This window comes from Empidonax traillii, unplaced genomic scaffold (assembly GCF_003031625.1).
Source record: "Empidonax traillii isolate 1590-97213 ecotype Southwest subspecies unplaced genomic scaffold, ASM303162v1 scaffold117:size1203958, whole genome shotgun sequence".
Lineage (NCBI taxonomy): Eukaryota > Metazoa > Chordata > Aves > Passeriformes > Tyrannidae > Empidonax > Empidonax traillii.
In genome coordinates this window covers 1,177,128-1,196,028 of record NW_020955310.1, presented here as the reverse complement: position 1 = coordinate 1,196,028, position 18,901 = coordinate 1,177,128, and the positions used below count along the sequence as shown (strand labels likewise).

Below are 18,901 nucleotides of genomic sequence, written 5' to 3'. Positions count from 1 at the left end.
AGTTACATGGTAAAAGAGTGAAAAAAACCCCACAATCATTCACAAAAGTCTTGTAAACCCTAGAGCGGCTATTAGTCACTTTTCTTTAAAGTTATTATTGCTCCTGCAAATATAAAATGAAAATAAAATACCTCAAACTACTATTTGCTTAAATACTTAAACTACTATAGTCAAACTACTATTTGCTGAAATGACAAAGTATTTGGACATGCATGAATTCACACATAAAGTAGAGGGGGCAGGTTGTGATAACTCAGAAGTCACAAACTGCACATTTTGTGAATTTTTTAGAACTCCTCTATGAACTGATTTATAAAATGTTCTTTCCTATAATAATGTGCACTTCAAGTAATAAACAGAAGATGAATACATTTTGTATTAGTGGACAAACTGACATTAGGAACACATCCTTCTTCAAAGGCTGCGTACAAAGTGTTCAAAACTGCATTTCCTTATCACAGAACAACTGAGGCTGGAAGGGAACTCTGGAGGCCTTGACTAAGAACCCTGCTCAGATGAGGCCACCTAGAGCAGAATGCACAGGACCACCTCCAGATGGCTTCTGACTGTCTCCAAGAGTGGAGAATCTACTGGATTTCATTATCTGTGGATAGACTGCCTATAATAACAGTCATCCAGCTCAGTGAAAGTAAGCTGAAGGTAAGACAAGGAAATATTTGGCTCCAATAACACTGCACACCACTCAGCACAAGTTGTTTTCTGGCAGTACGTTCTTCTAGTATGCTGCTCTGGCTAGAAAATATATTTTGAAAGTTTTAAATTCTGAACAATTGTTAAATATTCTGCAGACATAAATGTAAAAATATCATATTCATCCACTAGATATAAAAACATGAAAGACTTTTTTGTTAATAAGTGTTGCCAGATATGCTTGAGGACCTCAAGATACACTCTTGAGCTGAGAAGCTGTGTGCTGTACCAGTCCATCTGTAAATTCTCCTTAGCCACTTGCTGTATTCCCTTTCTCCTTTATAAGAATTTGTATTATTGTATTCGTGGAAACAAAAATAGAGGTAGTATGACATAACCATGCAGGCACACTTTGCCCATAGACCATACCCAATAAAACATTTTCATAACCAGGCCTTGGTGTCAAATGGATTCTCCTTAAATATAAGAAATGCTTCAGAATTCAGAAGAAAAAAAATTTGAGACTGAAAGACTCTCACCTGCTGGGTTAAAAGAAAAATTTAATTTGTAGAAATGATTGCATGAGATGTAACATCAAAGTTAGTCCTTATTTTCTAATACAAATGCATAGAGTTTAGATAGTGGAACCAATCTGAGTTTCAGTATTTCAGATATTTTTGTTGTGTGCTTTCTTCAATTATGACCTTAGACCTTATTGTTCGCAATGACTAGGTAAAGGGACTGTGATTCCCCTCTCCCATGCCTCATAAAAATCAGGAAAAAGTATTGAAAATACTAATTACTGATAGTTATTTCTTCATATATAAACTACCTAGTGTCTAACACACTACTGCAGAAAAACACCTGCAAAATATAATTATACAATCTAGTGTCGTTATTTGAATATAGCAGTAGACTTTAAAGCAAACTACCATTACCAATATTGAGATGCTTGTGTAACATACTTTCAAGTTGACTGTATGTTTATTGTAAATGTAGTTGTTCACGTACCAAAGAAGCCCTACAGTAGCTCACGCTTTGGATGCTTGTTACTACGAAATAAAATCTCTGGCTAAAGGCACAATTTTTCATCTTCAAAATGAATGTATGGGATAATTACTTTACCAAGGCAGATAAGAAAGCAAAGATTCAGTCAAGGTGACAATTACCATCTGACCAGCTACAGTAATTATTATGCTCCTAATTAAATGCACATGCAATATTATTACATTAACATTACAGTGTATGCTAATATTGAAAATCACCAGATTTGTGTATTATTAGAGGTATTAAAGTTATATATATATAGCTGTCTGGTTTGAAGTCTGATAATACACAAAATAAAAATCATGAATAAATCTGTGTCAACACCCTCTGTGAGTTAAGTTCTTTACTCTTCAGACACGAATGCTACAATTGACAACCCTTTGTCTTTCCTCTGCACCCTTCTCTCTCCCAGTTTTGGAGAATGACTGCTGTCATTCTGACTGCTTCCTGGGAGTAAAAATAAGGACAAAATTAAAATAAGGACAAACATGAAATCAATTTACACTTTCACTGTCGTAAGTACCTAACAAGGTTGCCCAGAGGATGGAGAACAGTGTTCACCAGGATGAATATAGAACCAACAATGCCTTCAAAACTGCTAAAGAAAGCACGGTAATATCTGAACACTCTGAATTGTTCCTTTGAATACATTTATAAAGCTATAAGAATACCAAGAACAGTGTAAGAATACTGTACCATTTAGTTCTTTTTTTTAAGATTTGAATCTTGTGAAATTTAATTTTCAAATTACTGAAATTCAAAGCACTACAATTACCTGCAAACATGTTTGACTAAACATATTCAGAAAACTCCTTCAAAACAAATTTGTGAAATTTTAGCCTTTTGACTTCTATAGAACTATTTCACCTATTTCATTATTTATTTTATAAATAAAATGAGACAGAAGCATAATTTTTGCCACCAAATTCAGTGGAAGCAGGATTAGGTATTATACAAAAGTTAACGTCCATATTTAGTGAGAACAACGTTTTCTTAAAAAAGTATTAAAATACTATTACCTCCAGCAAGGATCTTCTCTTCCAAATCACTCATTTGTTTCTTGTATGCTTTTAAAGCAGCTTCTTTGAACGATGGTCGTATTCTTTTCTTCTTTGGAATTTCAGTAACTGTCTCTGGGACATTCTGGTTTTCATCTTCTCTGATTTCTACCTCAGGAACCACATCACTTTCAACTTCCAATATCTCTTCACTGATCACACTGTCAAACTGAGTGTCATACTGCTCCTCTGGCAGCATTGCATATGGAGTTTCATACAAAGACTGCTCCAGTTCATATTCTTGGACTTGCTCACTGGTTTCACTACTATTAGTTCTGTTTTCTAGTTTAGCAAGCACTTGTTCCATGACTTCTACATAATCTGTTTCATTCTCACCAGATGGTTCAATTAAGTCTTCCTCATATTCTGCTTTGTAGCAGTAAGGCTCAGCATAAACATCAGAATCGAGTGTTGTACTTGATTCGTTTGCAGTAGATTGAGATAAAGTTCTAAATCTCCCCATAAAAGACGATCCACTGTCTTCATATCCACTTAAACTTTGAGTACTTTTGTTCCAGACTACTTCTAAAGCTGACTTAGCACGTTGAAGTGTAGATCCAAATTTAGGAAAGCTGAAAGCCTTATCAGAAAGGTCAATGCTTAACCGGCTATGCCACGATTTAGGGGCCGTTTCTTCTGAATCATCGCTTGGTAGTTCACTCTGACTTCGGTACATCATAGGCAATCTGTTTTGATTCTGATAAGAGGAGATAGAATTTGTATCCTGATAATCATCATATTGACCAGTCCACTGACTTTGTGTTTCACTGTCAAGGCCTGGACATGATGGAGAAGTACCATCTAGTGTGAAATCATAGCTTTCAGTATCATACTGGAGGTCAGAATTTTGGCCCTTTCCAAAATCTGTCTGTTGATCTGAAGGGCTGCTCATATCATATACAAAAACTTCTTGTGTGGATGTGTCTAGGCCCAAATCTGCCCCTTGTTCCAACTGATTCCAGTCTTTCCATGGGGAAAGATCATCATGTAAAGCAAGCTGAGTATCACTATAGTGGTTTCTCTCTCCAGATGCACAGATCATTCCATTGCTTACTCCACTATCAACAGTTTCTATGTTTTCCACTTCATTTTGCTCTGCATCCTGTTGCATGTCTTGGACAAAAGTCTGTTCCTGGGAACTGCCATACCAGTTTGTAGAATCATCTTGCCTTCGTTGCCAAAGTTCTCGATCAGAGGAAGACAACAGTGAACTGCCATTTGTTCTGCTAAAATACTGGTTTTCTGAAAAATCCTCAGAGTAAGACTGACACAATTTTGAGAAGTCTGACTCTGAACGGCTAAGCTTCGGTGTTGCAAAGTCATTCTGTAAATGCCACAAAGGAGTCATGTCTGAATAATAGGCCTTTGATTGTTTCTCCAGATTGTCAAATTCTGGTGACTGATTGCCATAACTTCTGTTTGAAAAGGTGCCGTTGTCAGCAGTTCTATTAAGGTCTTTAGTGTTTGGGGACTCAATAATCCCCTTTGTAGTGCTTGTTTTTATTTGATATACTGATTTAGATATCTTTGCATAACTGTTCTTATTTATATCTGATTCCAAGTCTTTATCACTGTCAGGTGACTCCCAGTCATGCATTTTAGATTTTGTCTCCACAGTTAGAAGTTTCATATCCATACTTTCATATGTCTGAGAAGAAGACAGTCCTCTTTCTTTTTTGTCTTTTATGTCATGGGAAAATATATCTGTAGAAATTCCAATGCCAGTTCCCTTAAGTTTATAAGACTTTTTTAAAATCAAATCTCTCTGTTGTGATGACTCAAAGTAAACAAGAATGGGTCTTGGTTTTGCATTTGGACAGTCTCTCTGTTGCCCCAGTCTTTGGGCAAACTCAATTTTAATAGTGCTTTGTGCCTCTGAGAATCCCATTTTATCTATTAATATTTTGTAAACTATGCTTTCAGTTTTTTCAAGTCTCTCTTCAGGCACGTTTAGAAACCTAAGACTTGCTTTGTTTCCTGGATGGCCAATCTGCTTAATGTAGTCATGTATGTCCCGAGTTTCTCTTCTGGACTGCACAAATCCAGTTCGCAATTGTTCAATTTCATTTTGTACAACTTCCACGCTACTGGAAATTTCATCAATTGATTGTTTCAGAGCATTAACATGCCCTCTTAATTCAGAGAGTTCTGTTTCAATTTGACTTATTCCCTGAAGCTCTTTAAAGATCATTTCCATAACATCGTGGGTTTGACTAATACAACCTGTCGAACTAAAGCCAGGCTCAAGAGTATTTGATTTCTGGTGACGCCCAGCTCTGTCCAGAGATTTACTTCTTAATCCCCATGTTTTCTTCCATGTACTTAGTTCTGAGTCCGATGAGACACATTCTTGGCTCTTTTTCCATTTCCTTAGTTTTCGTAAAGCTCCCAGTTTCAGGGTGTGCAAAGTGCGTTCTCCATCTGAACTTCCGTCGGACGGTGCGAGGCTGCTCAAGCTTTTCCTGTTGCGTCTCACAGGCATTGTGTGTGATGAGTATTCGTTCCTCTTGCTATTGCCTTTTATTTCACTTAAAGAGTCAGAACAAGAGCTATCATTTGAAGACAGATCTTGAACTATATCTTCATTATTAGTGTGTGCTACCAAAACGTGCCTTTGCAGTCCATTGGCAATAGCAACTCTGTAACTGAATGTTGGCGAAAGGGAAAATTCTCTATTGCTCTCCTCTTCTTCAGTTGATAAGTTGCGAGCAGATGGACACTTGGTGATCTTTTTAACGGTGCTTTTTAAAGTATTAGAAAATTTTGGATTCTTTGTATGTCCAATCTGAGTAAAGTCTTGTTCCTTTTTGCTCTGACAACTCTCTTTCCTTTTTGTACTATTTCCCGATTTCTTTGTAAACATTCCTTTGCGGATCTTATATATGTAAGATGAGATCAGGCTCTTTAAGAGGGCAGAAACCATGGAGCATAATTTATTTCAAGTTGTTTCCACAAAACACCATTTTTGATCCAGACAAGTATTTGTATCTCCAAAAGGGTCATCATCAGTGGGGACCATATCCATATAAACTACTGTTGCTCTGGAATAATTTGACAAAAAAAAAAAAAAATCACACATCTGCTTGTTGGAAACAAAATCCTGAAGGGGTTTTGTATGTCTTGCAAAATCTCCCTCTGTTGCTCATGGCTTCTTGAAGTGTCTAAAAAGGAGGGAATGATGTTACAATGGCTGCCAAGCAAATTTATCATTCAATAATACTGATGTTGTTTTAACTAGGTGACAATGGAAAGACAGACGATTCCCCAAAATTGTCTGAATAGATTTTTTCATGAATAATTGAAGCTGAAAAGAGTTCTAGGAGAATATTTTTAACATAAATGAATAAGCTATACTTATTTACAGGCTTCTTCCTCCACTTTAATTCTCTGCCTTTAACAGAAATATCTGTATTAATGCTCTTGCTTTCTTTCAGAGTAATGACATTTCAATTTAGATCCATATGATATACAGCAGTGATCAAAAAACCAGACAGGGAAACAAGTTGTTACTATCTAGTAAAACATAAGTAGAAAGTTCTCTCTTGCTTTATCTTTTGGACCAAGGTAGGATTCAGATGTAACAAATGAGTATTGTATCCAAGAAGTACTGTTCTATCTTGACATTGGATTATGCACAGACTATGGTTTGGGAAATAGAGGCTTTCTTTTGATATCAGACTTTAACAAGGTCTGGTAAGCCAGGACTCAAAAGTAGGCATATCTTCTTTGTTTCCTTTCTTTAAGATGTAAAAAAAAAAAAGCACAGAAAATAGTAGAAAATCATAATGGCAACTGATGGACGTTCTCAACCCAGTTATTAAATTTAACATTGTTCTGGTCACAGAAAGAAAACATCAAATCTATACAAAATCCCATATAGATGAGATTTAAAAGTTGCAGGACAGGAACAGGTACCATTACAATAGGAAAGCTATTTGATCTAAAAGAAGACTAAGAAAAGATTTCATGAGGTATCTGGAAGCTTCTATTCCATAAAACAAAAGCTTGTATTCTATAGAAATGTGGTCAATATATTTTAAACATGTAAATGTACTTTTTTGTACAGGATATCGTTCACCTCCTAGTTTCATAGCTGTGGAATAAAAAACAAGACAAATAGCTCAGAAAAATGCAACAAAGAAGTTCTTAAAATGATCATTTTGGTTTCTAAAGCAGCTAAAAATTCTTTGGCAGAATATTATTTAGATACGTGGTACATGAAGGGTTAAAAATCGCTCTGTGGTGTCTTCAGAGGAGTAAAGAATACAAACTGTCCTTCTTGTCTGCAAACAGCATGGCACTGTATGAAAAATTATGGTCCCCTCACACACCTCAAAATCTGGTCTTTGCATAACATGGTTTGTCTTTACTGACCTTACTATTAAACTCATGCAGTGGTCAATAATAAACACTAACCCCGATTCCCACTGCAGCAGCAAAATGCACTGTGCTGCAGAAAGCACGGGGAGAGCTGCTGAAAGCCTGGTTGGCTTCTGGAATCCTGGAACAGAGGATGTAAACAGACTTATTTCTTTTCCAGTTACAACAAAATTGGAATGCAGACTAAGAGCAAGCAGAACAAGAATAAACAACATTCTTCATCCTTTCCAAAGTTGCTACCTATTATTTTATAAAAAGGTGAAATATCTTTTGGACATGAGTCACAATTATAGCATATCATCAGCATAGCTCTTGCCACTTCTTTTTCTTGTAGGCTTATGCCTGAAGTCAGAGTGTTAAGAGTGAATTAAGAGCAAGCAATGTTTGGAAGCAAAGGAGTGCTCAATGAGACTGCATGCAATTTACAGGGAGTGCAAATGGCATCTCTCTGAATATTGCAAAGCTTTCTCTACAGCCAAGGCTGCCTGGTTTTTACATGTTATTAATAGCAAAAGGAACCATCCTGGGACACTTCTCAATGTCAAAGGCACGTTTCTAGATGTAGAAACACTTGTTAATCATTCAGCTCTTACACGGAATGTTTGTAACCATTTATTGAATAGGATTTAAGTGTGACTGCCTGTCTCCTATGCCCACACTGACATAGACTTTTAAATGCCTTCTTACATAAACTTCACTTGGATGACTTGGACATTCTTCAAATGACTTCAAAACGAGAATGAATAAACAAGCTAGAAGGCTTGTTTCCTGTCTCAGCCTAAAAACATCAAGAAATAATGAAGTTATCATTGGAATCTGGAATATTTCCATTAATTTTAAATAAGCCCTAATGCTTCTCTGTAGAATAATCTTGATTTCATAGCCAGTCAGGTATACATACATGTTTTACCTACTGTCTAACCTATGCCTTTTATCAGAGATGATTGAAAGTATTACAAGTAGCTACATGTTCAGCACTCAATTTGTCAGAAACCCAGTTTCTGACAATGCCATAGTAAATTAAAGGCTGTACTTTTACAAACACGGGGAGATCTGCTAAATAGAGCAGATTTATGTTCTCTCATGCGAGTTCTATTCCATCTCAGCTGTATTAGTCATATGATCTGTTAATCAGTTTACAGCCTACCATTGCTCCGTCAAAAACTCATTTTCTAAAACTGTATATCTACACATGGAATCAAGTTTGAGTCATTATAGGTCTCATCCATTTCTTTCTGGAAAGATTTACATGGGTTGTTCTTAACATTTTAGATCAGTGTAGGTTAAGACTCTAGAAAATAAAGAACAGTCTTTTAAGAAGCACATAGGACTAAGTCAATTGTTTGAATGATCTGCAAACTGTCATTCAGAGATTTTCTGGTTTTATTCAGCTCTCCCAATAAGCCATCATTTTTAGAATTTTTACTTTCCTTGTTTATTGAATTAAAACAATTTGTATGATAAAGTTGAACACCATTGAATTAACCCATTCTAAGCTAAGGAATCAAGTTGAAATGCTACTGTGATTATGTATGGACTTTATGCTAGATGGTTATAGAGCAGGAAACTGGAAAGTGTTATGAATTGTCAGATTAGAACTAAAATAAACTGTTAATGGGTTCCTTCTATAAAGAAAGGACACAATGGCACTTCCATCAACTTTTTACCCATAGAAAGTCTGCAAACAGACATTTGCCAATCAACACAATGGTGAAAAGGTAATTTGGATACAGTTGACAACAAAGCATAGTCAAAATAAATATACCAGTTGGAAGCATTACTTATAAAAGATTCTTTTCCAAGTCTAAAACTCTAGTGTCAGGTAGAAAGGGGGTGGAGTGGGCTGGGTTAAAAATTACAGCTTTTTAAACAATGCAAGCAGCATATTCTAGTTACATATCTGAGCACCAGACCCTCACAGATTCCAATTTTTAAAAATTATTTTAGCAAATCCAGCCCTTTATTCTTATAAGGAAAATTAAATCATCTTAAAAACACAATTTCAGTATTTAAATAGAATAGTTAGATCACTGCCGAGCTTCTGTTCAGACCCCAGTAAATAAAGCTGTAGAGCAGCAGTTCTCTCATTCAGAGGTAACTTTGGGGATGCAGACTGTCCCCTTAAAAAAAACCAAGAACCAGTCAGAACCACAGCCTTGCTAAGCCTTTGCACTGTTAATCAACTGCAAGCGGCCTGTGAGTACTTGAAGGGGACAGGGAAGGAGATGAGACTCAAGGGCAGTCTCCCTCTATAAAATGTCACACGAAAGTTGAAGTTCACAACACCGAGACAGTAGGGGAAAACAAAACAAACCCAGGAAGTCTTTTTCTGCAGCAATACCACTCTGTATTACTGCCAAAATGGTCACTACTCTCTGCAGATAGCAACATCTTTTTTTGATGTGCAAAATGCTTCACAGAAATAAGAGAGTCCTCTTACGCTCAGGAACACAAGGAATCAATAACAGAATTCAGGTGCACAGATTTATTAAGTATGGTACCTTACTAGTCTTAAGGTTGCCTAGGAATAAGGTTATCTTGACATAATTGTGCTTGCCCTCAGTGCACGTCTCTTGGGTAAAACCTTTGCTACTTTCCTTTAAACAAGGTATATACTCCAGAAAGCTTCATTAATTTACTATAACAGTACCATTATACTGACAATCATCTCAGATGACCTAATTCAGAACTTAAATTAGAACAATTATCTGCTCCTTTACATTTTTCTTAAATTCTCCTCATAACCTTAAATACTGACACTTTTAATGTGCACTATTGGTGAGTCTTTCAAGGCAAGGTGGCACATGCTACATGGATGGCCTGTCTGCAGACCCTGGCAAAGGTAGGGGCAATAACAATGGAGTAGTCCTGCTTTCTCTTTTGGGTAATTACTCTCTGTTCCAAGAATTCCTCAGGTTTTCACCAGCAGACCTTTGCCCTGCTGGATTAGCCCCTCCAACATTCACACAAGAGCATGGAGTGTTATCAGCAGTGTCTCCTTTTGGCTAGAAAGCTATTCCTATTTCTCATCAAAATGATTTGGAATGTTCACTGTATCTGCTTATTTATCTGGTGTTATTTCTTTATGAATCCTGCTATTAATGTATCTGATCACCTTTAAACCTCTCTTTACAGAGAATGCTACAAATACAACTAACCACCAAGCTGTTTTTTCAAACCCCAGCCTAAGGAGCCTACAAGCTGCCAATGCTTTAGCCCACAAGACCTACTGCTGAAGAGCTTGCATGTATATTCATCAGGCACAAGATAGAATCCACATAAATTTTCAGGAGTTATGCAGCAAGACTGGTCACTCATAGCTGTAACATACCTGTTCTTTCAGCATGCAACTTAATTGATTGTAAGGATCACAGATTTCAGCAGCACAGGTTTAAAACTCACTTTCACTCATTATGATTTAGAACAGTCAGAAACAGAAATCACAAACAGAACTTTGTGCATTAGTGAATGAACTCAGTTACCTGCAATTAAACTACTTTGTAATATATGGAAGCACATTGTCTTCAGGAGAGCTGAGCAGAAAATGTAAATTCCTAGCTAGCTAAAATGAGTAATTATTCCAGAAAGAAAAGCCATCTTCAATGCTATGACCACGTGGGAAAACAGAGGAATTTTTTTACAGTATAAGATGGTGGTTTTTTCAATTACTGTTGAAGACAGACATGAGCTGACTCCCCCCCCCTCCCCATCACTATTTTGCAATAATTTGCATAATTACTTTTTTAGTTACACTATTCTCCACACCTTTGTATCTGTAATATTTACATTTTTCTCCAAGAAATATTTTGTTGCAGCCGCTGTGAGGCTAAAGTTGTCATTCAATTATTTATGAACTATTAATGAAATTGTTGAAGACATTTAGAGCACTATTTCTTTAGTGTTAAATGTAGTAACCTTTTTCTCTTTAATGTTTCTAATTGTTTCCTCAACTTTTTCAATTAAAAAAAGAGGGCAAAAAACACTCTAGTGTATAAAGAAGGGGGCAATAGTGACGTTTTCCCCCTCTTACAGCTGAATATATAATGTGTGCTGTCCCACATAAACTTACTTTTAGCCAATACTCTTACTTCAAAACCCACTAAAATTGAGATAATTCCACCTAATAGTTCATTCCTATTTAAATGCAGCCTACAAAAGGAATGGAAAATATTGGAAGGGAAAATTATTTGCTGACAATATGGGGATTATTACTAAGTTGGTACCAGACATGTCAGCTTCTGAGTTAGACTATTACTATTATGTCAGATTACCACAAATAAACAAGAGTTATACAGCACAGAATATACAGAGTACAGAATCATCAGAACCTACCTAATGCCCTTTAAAAGATAGAAAGCATCAGTATACAACTGACAAAACCTCAGTTCTATCCTTAATTTTGTCTCTATTTTAATAAGGAGAGTTTTTTTAGGCATTATACATTGAGAAGGCGAGTGACTAAATTTACACTGAAGCATAATACACATGTAGAGAATGTTTGCACTATACTGAGTATATCCAAAGTTTCTTTTAATAATAACATTCAAAACTTTTCAGCAATCTGAACGGGTATTGATAATAATTCCATGCCAAAAAATAATTTAGAACAAAAAAATCCTTGAATTTTCTTTCCCGTATAGATTTTTAATCCTCTAACTGCACTGGCCTGAGCCTTAGAACGGGCAACACACTGCCCTGAATTAGATCCCTCTTGGACAGAGTTGCCAGGAGGTCTGTGACCATGTGTACACTACACCACTCGGCAGCTTTGATTTTTTTTGTTTCCTTGGAGTTTTGCGGAGATTTTTTTTTTAAATACTTACAGAAATTCCCAGCGAAATGTTTAGATTAAGAGAACAACTTTATATGGGCAAAATGTTACTTGTAGCCCTCTAGATTGCATCCCGTGTGTTTTCTGAACTCTAATAAACTAATAATTACATTACATTTTTAGAATGTAAAATTATGAAACAGGCAGCTTTTATAAAGAGGCCTTTCATTTGAGAAATGGTAACAATCATTGAATTTGAAGAATGTCACAAGCATAAAGCACCACAAGTACTCTTGACAACAACATACACTAGGATGAGTAGGCACACACAGATAAAAGCCATGCTTGTTAAACACGTGAAAGGACTCTCATTGATAAGGATGGTAGATAATAAACACAATTCTAAATTTGCTGCAAAACCTCTGTAAGAAAAAAAGTCTCTGCTTTCTTTGCTGCAATATAGTGAGTGATACTTAGATTTACAGCTGAAAGTAAGACCCTGTGCTTTGGAGCTATCAACCAAAGTGAACAACACAAGTGAGAAAAACAAAACCTGCATAAGAACCTTCTTGGGTGCCAAAGAATTTTTATGCTTCAGAGCTGTAATGGTCTCAAAAGGCAGAAGCTGCTATACTGCTTCACTCTTCCTAGATTCTCACAACGCTACAGTTAAAAGAACACTTGGAATTTTCAGTCCTTGTTGATGCTTTAATAAATTGTGAGATATTCTGAGCTATCAGTCTTTTCCTCCTGAGTAACAACCTGGAATCCCAGTACTTCACCTTAGGTTTCCTAAGTGTTTTCACAGCAATATATAGTCATTATGATAATGTTCTGCTGACATCACTACAGCATCAAGCAAACAGATAGTGACTGAAGACCTTTATACAACTCTCCAAGTCATGTGCATTCCACTGAAAGAAATATATCAGGGCTTCTTTCTGTAGGAAAGGTCTTTGAGATGATAGCCAACCATAATTTCTATCATTATAGACTTTACAAAAATAATGTATGATGAACAAAACATCTTTTAACCGTAAATTCTACTTTTGCCTGTTAGTGCTTTTCAACTTTACAGTATTCTCTCAATGCTTTTCTTAGTATGTTGATTTAGAGGGTAAGATTTACCACTGATTTTCAGAACATTCAAATGTGTCAAGTAACCTTCCATTTTCAATTGTCAAATCATAGTTGCATATTACAATAAATAAAGGCAAGTATTTTATATAATCATCAACAGCTGCGATCTGGAAACAAGCATCTTATCACCTTTTCTGTGAAAAATAACTGCAACTTTATGGACAGAGTTTATTTCTACTTCAGAAAGCAATTAATGTTACCCCAGTGAATGTTTTTAAAGCGTAAGAGTTCCTGTCAGCCAAGAGTTAAGACCAGTATTAAGATGCTAGAACTGATATTAACCCTTTTTGGATCAACATGTTATTAAAAAAAAAATCAACTTTCTTAAAACTGGGTTGCATTCGAATTTGAAATGCAACAGAATGCTGTTAGACATTTCAGGACTGAAGAACAATCAAATAAGCATTACCTAAGTGGGTTTAATACATTCTACTGCATGTTATAAGATAACTATTAGTGTCCTTAGTTTAAGGGCACATAGCATTATGTTCTATTTAACGTATTACATATAATCTGTAGTCACCTGAAAGAAAATATTCTTAATAAGATAAAAAATGCAAAAGGAACCAGGTGACTAAAGAAAGTTAGGGATTAATGAATACAGTCAGATATTTATATCTGCATAATTCTTTCTCTTAAAGCAAAATAAACCCTCAATCTCACAGTAAGAAATTAGTTTCAGCTACTGTTACTTGGCCTCTGAAATCGCAGAAGGCAAAATACTGGTGATATCTTCCAGAACCTAAACGGATGGACAAGAAGTATTAAATATCTGTGGTGGTTTTTTAGGTTGTGGCTTGGGGGAGGTACATGACAGAGGGTATTCTAAGACACAGATTTAGCTGTGGAACAGAATCAAGTATGTAGTCTAAGCAAGCTGCCTCTTCAAAAGAAAGCTGCAGGGTTTTCATCTTGATTAATCAAGACCCAGAAATACATAAGCATCCATAAAACTCAATTTTTTACTAATCCTGCCACAAATTCAGAAAAAAGTACTGACATATATAAGCAAAACATACTATACTTTCACCGTGTATTCATAACTAATTTATTTATCTTTTTATAGCAATTAAAATGTTCTAACTCATTGAGAAATCAAACACCACACTATCTTACTCAACTTATATTGTGAAGTTGGTACCTTACAAAATAACCCCCCTCCACTTTTTAATGAAGTGTTAATTCCAGAAGCCCAGACAGTTTCATTAACATTAAAGCATTAGAAAGCAAATCAGTTACAAATCAATGCATTGCATTAGCAAGAACAGTGGGAGGTACATTCAGAATGAAAATACGAGAAGGAAACAAAGGAAACAGAAAACTGTATGTAGACTAGGCACAAAAATACAAAAAGCATACATACCTGGATTAAAATCTTCTTAAAAATAAAATACAAATTACATACCACCATCTTTATATTATTTTCCATTTATGCAGAAACACTGTACACAAAACCATTACTATTTTGTTGTTCTTCCTCCAGCCTTGGAAACGGTACGATACAACATGAGGCTGCTGCTCCGTGATTGCACTCAAGTGCAGTCAGGCATGCTGCTAGTCCGCAACGGTATCTGCTCCAAATTCCACGGTATTCCCTAGGCAGCGTTAAGTGGGGGGTTTTATCCTCCCTCTCCCATTTTCGTCCACCCCCAGCTCCTACAACTTGTGCTAACAGCTAAGAGTAATCACGGTGTTAGCTACTAATTCATTCCGCAGCTCAGTTTTATTTCTCCTCTACAAAAGCAGGGCAGGAGTCAGCGTCCTGCTCCCGTTCAAAAACAACATCAACGCGGGAGAACAGTAATCATCCTGGTGTTTTATGTGCTGGGAACTTCACCCACTGCTGCTTTCTCCTGCCACTGCTTCCGAATGCAGCATTCCCCGCAATAGGCACAGCCCTCCTGCGTGGAAAGGCAGCCCCTGTGCTTCCCAGATCCAGGCAAATGGGCTGACTGAGAAACCTTGCTCACAGACACGGCACATGCAGTGCGTCGTGAGAGCTGGCAGGTGCACCAGTGGCCGCAAGGGTAACAGTGGGAGATAGTATCTCTCGCTTGGCAGGGCCATGTTTCAGCCTAACCTTTTATTTATCAGTCTGACACGACCCAGAGAAACAACTGTTTAGCTGTTTCTTTCAGCAGCGCTTTCATCAACAGCTGATCGTTTTTGCTAATGAATCTGCTAAACAGCTTCTTAACTACTGTCATTCCATGATGCTTCAAGGGTGCTCCAGATAACAGGAAACATAGCACTCACTTTCAGTGAAAAGCACTTTGCATGTTCCCAATTAATACCTTGACAATAGGACTCAGTCATTTGTTTACTGCAATTCAAATAGCAGAATGGACTATTATTGAGCATGCAGTGAGTAAATTATCCTGTGCAGAACACAACGGGTGTTTTTTTCAAGTGTTAGCAGGTTTAACAGTGTGTTTAAGGCCTTGGATGTATTGATATTTAAAACTAACACATGAAAACATGAAGAACTACAAAAATGCATCCAGAATGGTATAAAACCATTCTACAAAGTATATACATAGCCCAAGTGTAAATCTTTCACAAAACACATGTACAGGCATAAAACCACGGGTATGGTATTATCCTCTTTAATCTTGGGAGACAGAGTGACTGGAATGCCATAAAAAATATTAAATTATGTATTTTTCCTGCATAAAAATAAAAAAATCCCAAACTTTGGACACTCTGGTAATAGCTGACACATTTGTAACAGAGAAGCTTGTAATTTGGTCATTAACTTAAGAAACATATTAAGGATACCTTGAATAAAGGCAGCACTTAGGAGTGTTTAGCAATTTCTAGTAATAATTAAAACTTACTGGTTGTAGTTTTCACTTTGTTCAGTCCTTGTATTATTATTAGTAATGTCATCTTGGATGCAATGCTTTACATACAGTTTATCAGTTGAGAAGTTCTCTAAAATTAATACTTTAGGGTTTTTGTATATCATTATAAAAATAATTATGGACTATTGTATTTATTATGTCCTGTTGAAATGAATGCAACCCAGAAATACTCCATTAATTAGATTTATAGTTAAGAGCCAGATGAATGAATGCTTTCTTATTCAAATCTTATTGTAGATATTAGCCTGCAGCAATTACTTAATATTGTGCCTAAACTGAAACAAACTGATTCTTTATATCTGCCATATTGCATGCCAAAGTATACAACTTTTATTGTACAATATTGTACAAAACTTTTATTACACCATAGGAAATATTCCACTGATATCAATACTTGGTGATACAGTCATAACTACACGAGATTTACCAATAATGCCTCTCAAAATCAACAGTGCTGGTCGTGTAAGGATTAAAAAAGGAAAAAACAGGCAGCTTAATCAGGCAGGGCCACCCACCATAGATACACACTTGTAACAGAAATAAATATGGGTTGTAGCAAGATTAACCAACTGGTCTTGAGACTACAGACAATAAAACCAGTAAGTATTGGGCCTGTTTTGCAAAAATATAATGTTTTTTCATTTAATAAAAAATATGTTCACAAATAAGGTTAACTATTAACACTTAATGTTGTCATCCTCAAAGAAGTTGTTAAGTATTGACCCTGTTTATACTAATCTATTATGTCACCACGTTGAATGTTTCACCTGGAAGCCACTTATTTGATGACCCAGCACAAGCAGGACATTTTGCTCTACCAGATGCATCATTCAATTGATATTTCAGAAGGAAATAAAAATCTAGACATCAATCCAAAAACCTCCAGTACTAATCATGACTTATCTTCCCTGGAATTACAATGCTGTGTAGAACTTGCCAAGGCAGAAAAAAGTTGACTTTACTTGTAATGATTCTGACCAATCAAGAATCAAGTTTCATATATAAATATATACTAATTACTTACTTACAACTAATGTCATAACAAAGTTACCTTGTACCTCTGTTCAGACCATCCTCACATAGATACGATGTCAGGAACTTCCTATAGTAAGTATACGAGCAGTTTTAATTCTGTACAGTAGCTAAAATTCTCACAGTTCTAGAAGCACAGATACTTGTAAGTCGATGACTGGAAGGAAACTACAGTGAATCGAGAGGAGGCATCCGTGCCAGCCTTTGATAAACTAACATAAAGGAGCAGTTTGCATGAGCGGGTCACGAGTGTTTTTGTGGTTACTTGTCAGTCCCCTGACATCTTCATGAAACTGGCCTTAGAGAACCACAGGTTTAAGCATTCCCACTGATTTACTGTATTTCCCAAACACAGGGCTCAAGATATAACTCCCACACACAGAAGGAACAGGAGAAATACATGTATTTATAGGTGAATATATACACAATGCATAGAGTTGCAATTTGTTCCACAATTCTAGCTAATCCCTGTGGTTTAATGGACAAAAAAGTGAAAACCCACCCAAACCAAACATTATCACCACCCACCCCAACCCATACCCCAAACAAAGGGCAGCTGCAAGCCTTCCTCGAGAAAAAGAGTTATTCCGTGTGCCTTTTTCCAGGATTACATGATTAAGACTTTCAGAGATGATTCTTTGAATTCTTAGAAATAAAAGCCTGTCCTCTGAAAATATTTCAATTATTTATATCACTGTTTCCACATAATAAACCTGACGTGAAATAACATATGACTATTTTAGATATTATTTGCAAAGTTCTATTGTTTAATAGTTACATTCAAATGCTGACAACGGTAAACTGATGGAACAGCTTCAAAGTAATTTGTATTTCATGATGGATTTCACGATGGAAAGTTGGAAAAGCTGTCACAGAGTTAAGCTCTCTCCCACATGACACCTCCCCAGCCTGCTTAAGGGATGGTTATTTCTTCCCTTTTATCTACGAAAGGCAGTAACTGTGGCAATTCTTAAGCGTAATCGATGGATTTCAGGGATCTATAATCCCGCGGTTGTTACACCACGCTGCCGTGGCCGGAGCGGGCCGGGAAGGGCCGTTTCCCGAGGGATGCGCCGCTCCACGCGCGCCCCCTGCCGGCCGCTGCCCGCAGTGCCGCATCCCGGGGAAACTTCCCACACCGACAGCTCTTCCCAACATTGCTAAAAGCGCACGGGATACAGCCTCTCCCCCTTTTTTTATCTTTTGGAAGCACACACACACAGCTCAAACTACCTTATCTTCCCCCCCCACCATGCAATTATTATTTTCTTTACTGCAAAGCTCAGTGTTTCCACTAAAAAGATGAGTTTGCAATAAGAAGGGGAAAGGGGAAATAACTCTTTACGAGATTCAAATCTTGGTATTTTGTAACGCACAGAACGCACCTGTGAGCTGGTTTATTAAGCTGCTCGAGAGCACCCAAAGGAGGGCAACGAAGATGGTGAAGGGCCTTCAGAGGAAGCTGCGTGAGGAGCAGCTGAGGACAATTTGGTCTGTTCAGCTGGAGGAGAGGGAGGGGAGACCTCAGTGCAGTTACAACTTCCTTGGGAGGGGAAGAGGAGGAGCAGGCACTGATCTCTGCTCTGTGGGGATCAGGGACAGGACCCCAGGGAATGGCCTGAAGTTGTGCCAGGGAAGGTTTGGGTTGGATATTAGAAACAGGTTCATCACCCAGAGGGTGGTGGGCACTGAACAGGCTCCCCAGGGCAGCGGGCACAGCCCCAAGGCTGACAGAGCTCAAGAAGTGTTGGGATGATACTCTCAGGCCCATGGTGTGACTGTTGGGGATGGTCCTGTGCAGGGCTGAGGGCTGGACTTCATGATCCTTGCAGGTCCCTTCCAACTCAACATACTCTGTGCTATAACATGGTTACTCAAAACAGGAGGAAGAGAAAGAATGTTACAATAATACCTTTTTTGACCATGAAGCAAAGGAGAGAACTGAAGTTTAATTATGG

The 18,901-nt window shown here is 37.1% G+C and overlaps 1 protein-coding gene across 1 annotated transcript; it reads right to left on the bottom strand.

Moving 5' to 3' along the window:
• Window positions 1-2,041: 2,041 nt before the first annotated feature.
• UNC13C (unc-13 homolog C) lies at window positions 2,042-14,998 on the bottom strand. The gene is made up of 3 exons (XM_027883059.1): window positions 14,411-14,998; window positions 2,712-5,797; window positions 2,042-2,145 (listed from the first exon to the last, which is right to left on the bottom strand). Exons 2-3 carry the CDS (start codon window positions 5,677-5,679, stop codon window positions 2,042-2,044), a joined length of 3,072 nt encoding a protein of 1,023 aa, XP_027738860.1. The 5' UTR covers window positions 5,680-5,797; window positions 14,411-14,998.
• Between the last annotated feature and the right edge of the window lie 3,903 nt (window positions 14,999-18,901).

Coding starts and splice junctions, on each gene's coding strand:
- UNC13C (XM_027883059.1), bottom strand. CDS start 5,679: ATGGTTTCTGCCCTCTTAAAGAGCCTGATCTCATCTTACATATATAAG. Junction 2,146..2,711: donor GATCCTTGCTGGAGGTAATA/GTATTTTAATAC, acceptor TTTTACTCCCAG/GAAGCAGTCAGAATGACAGC.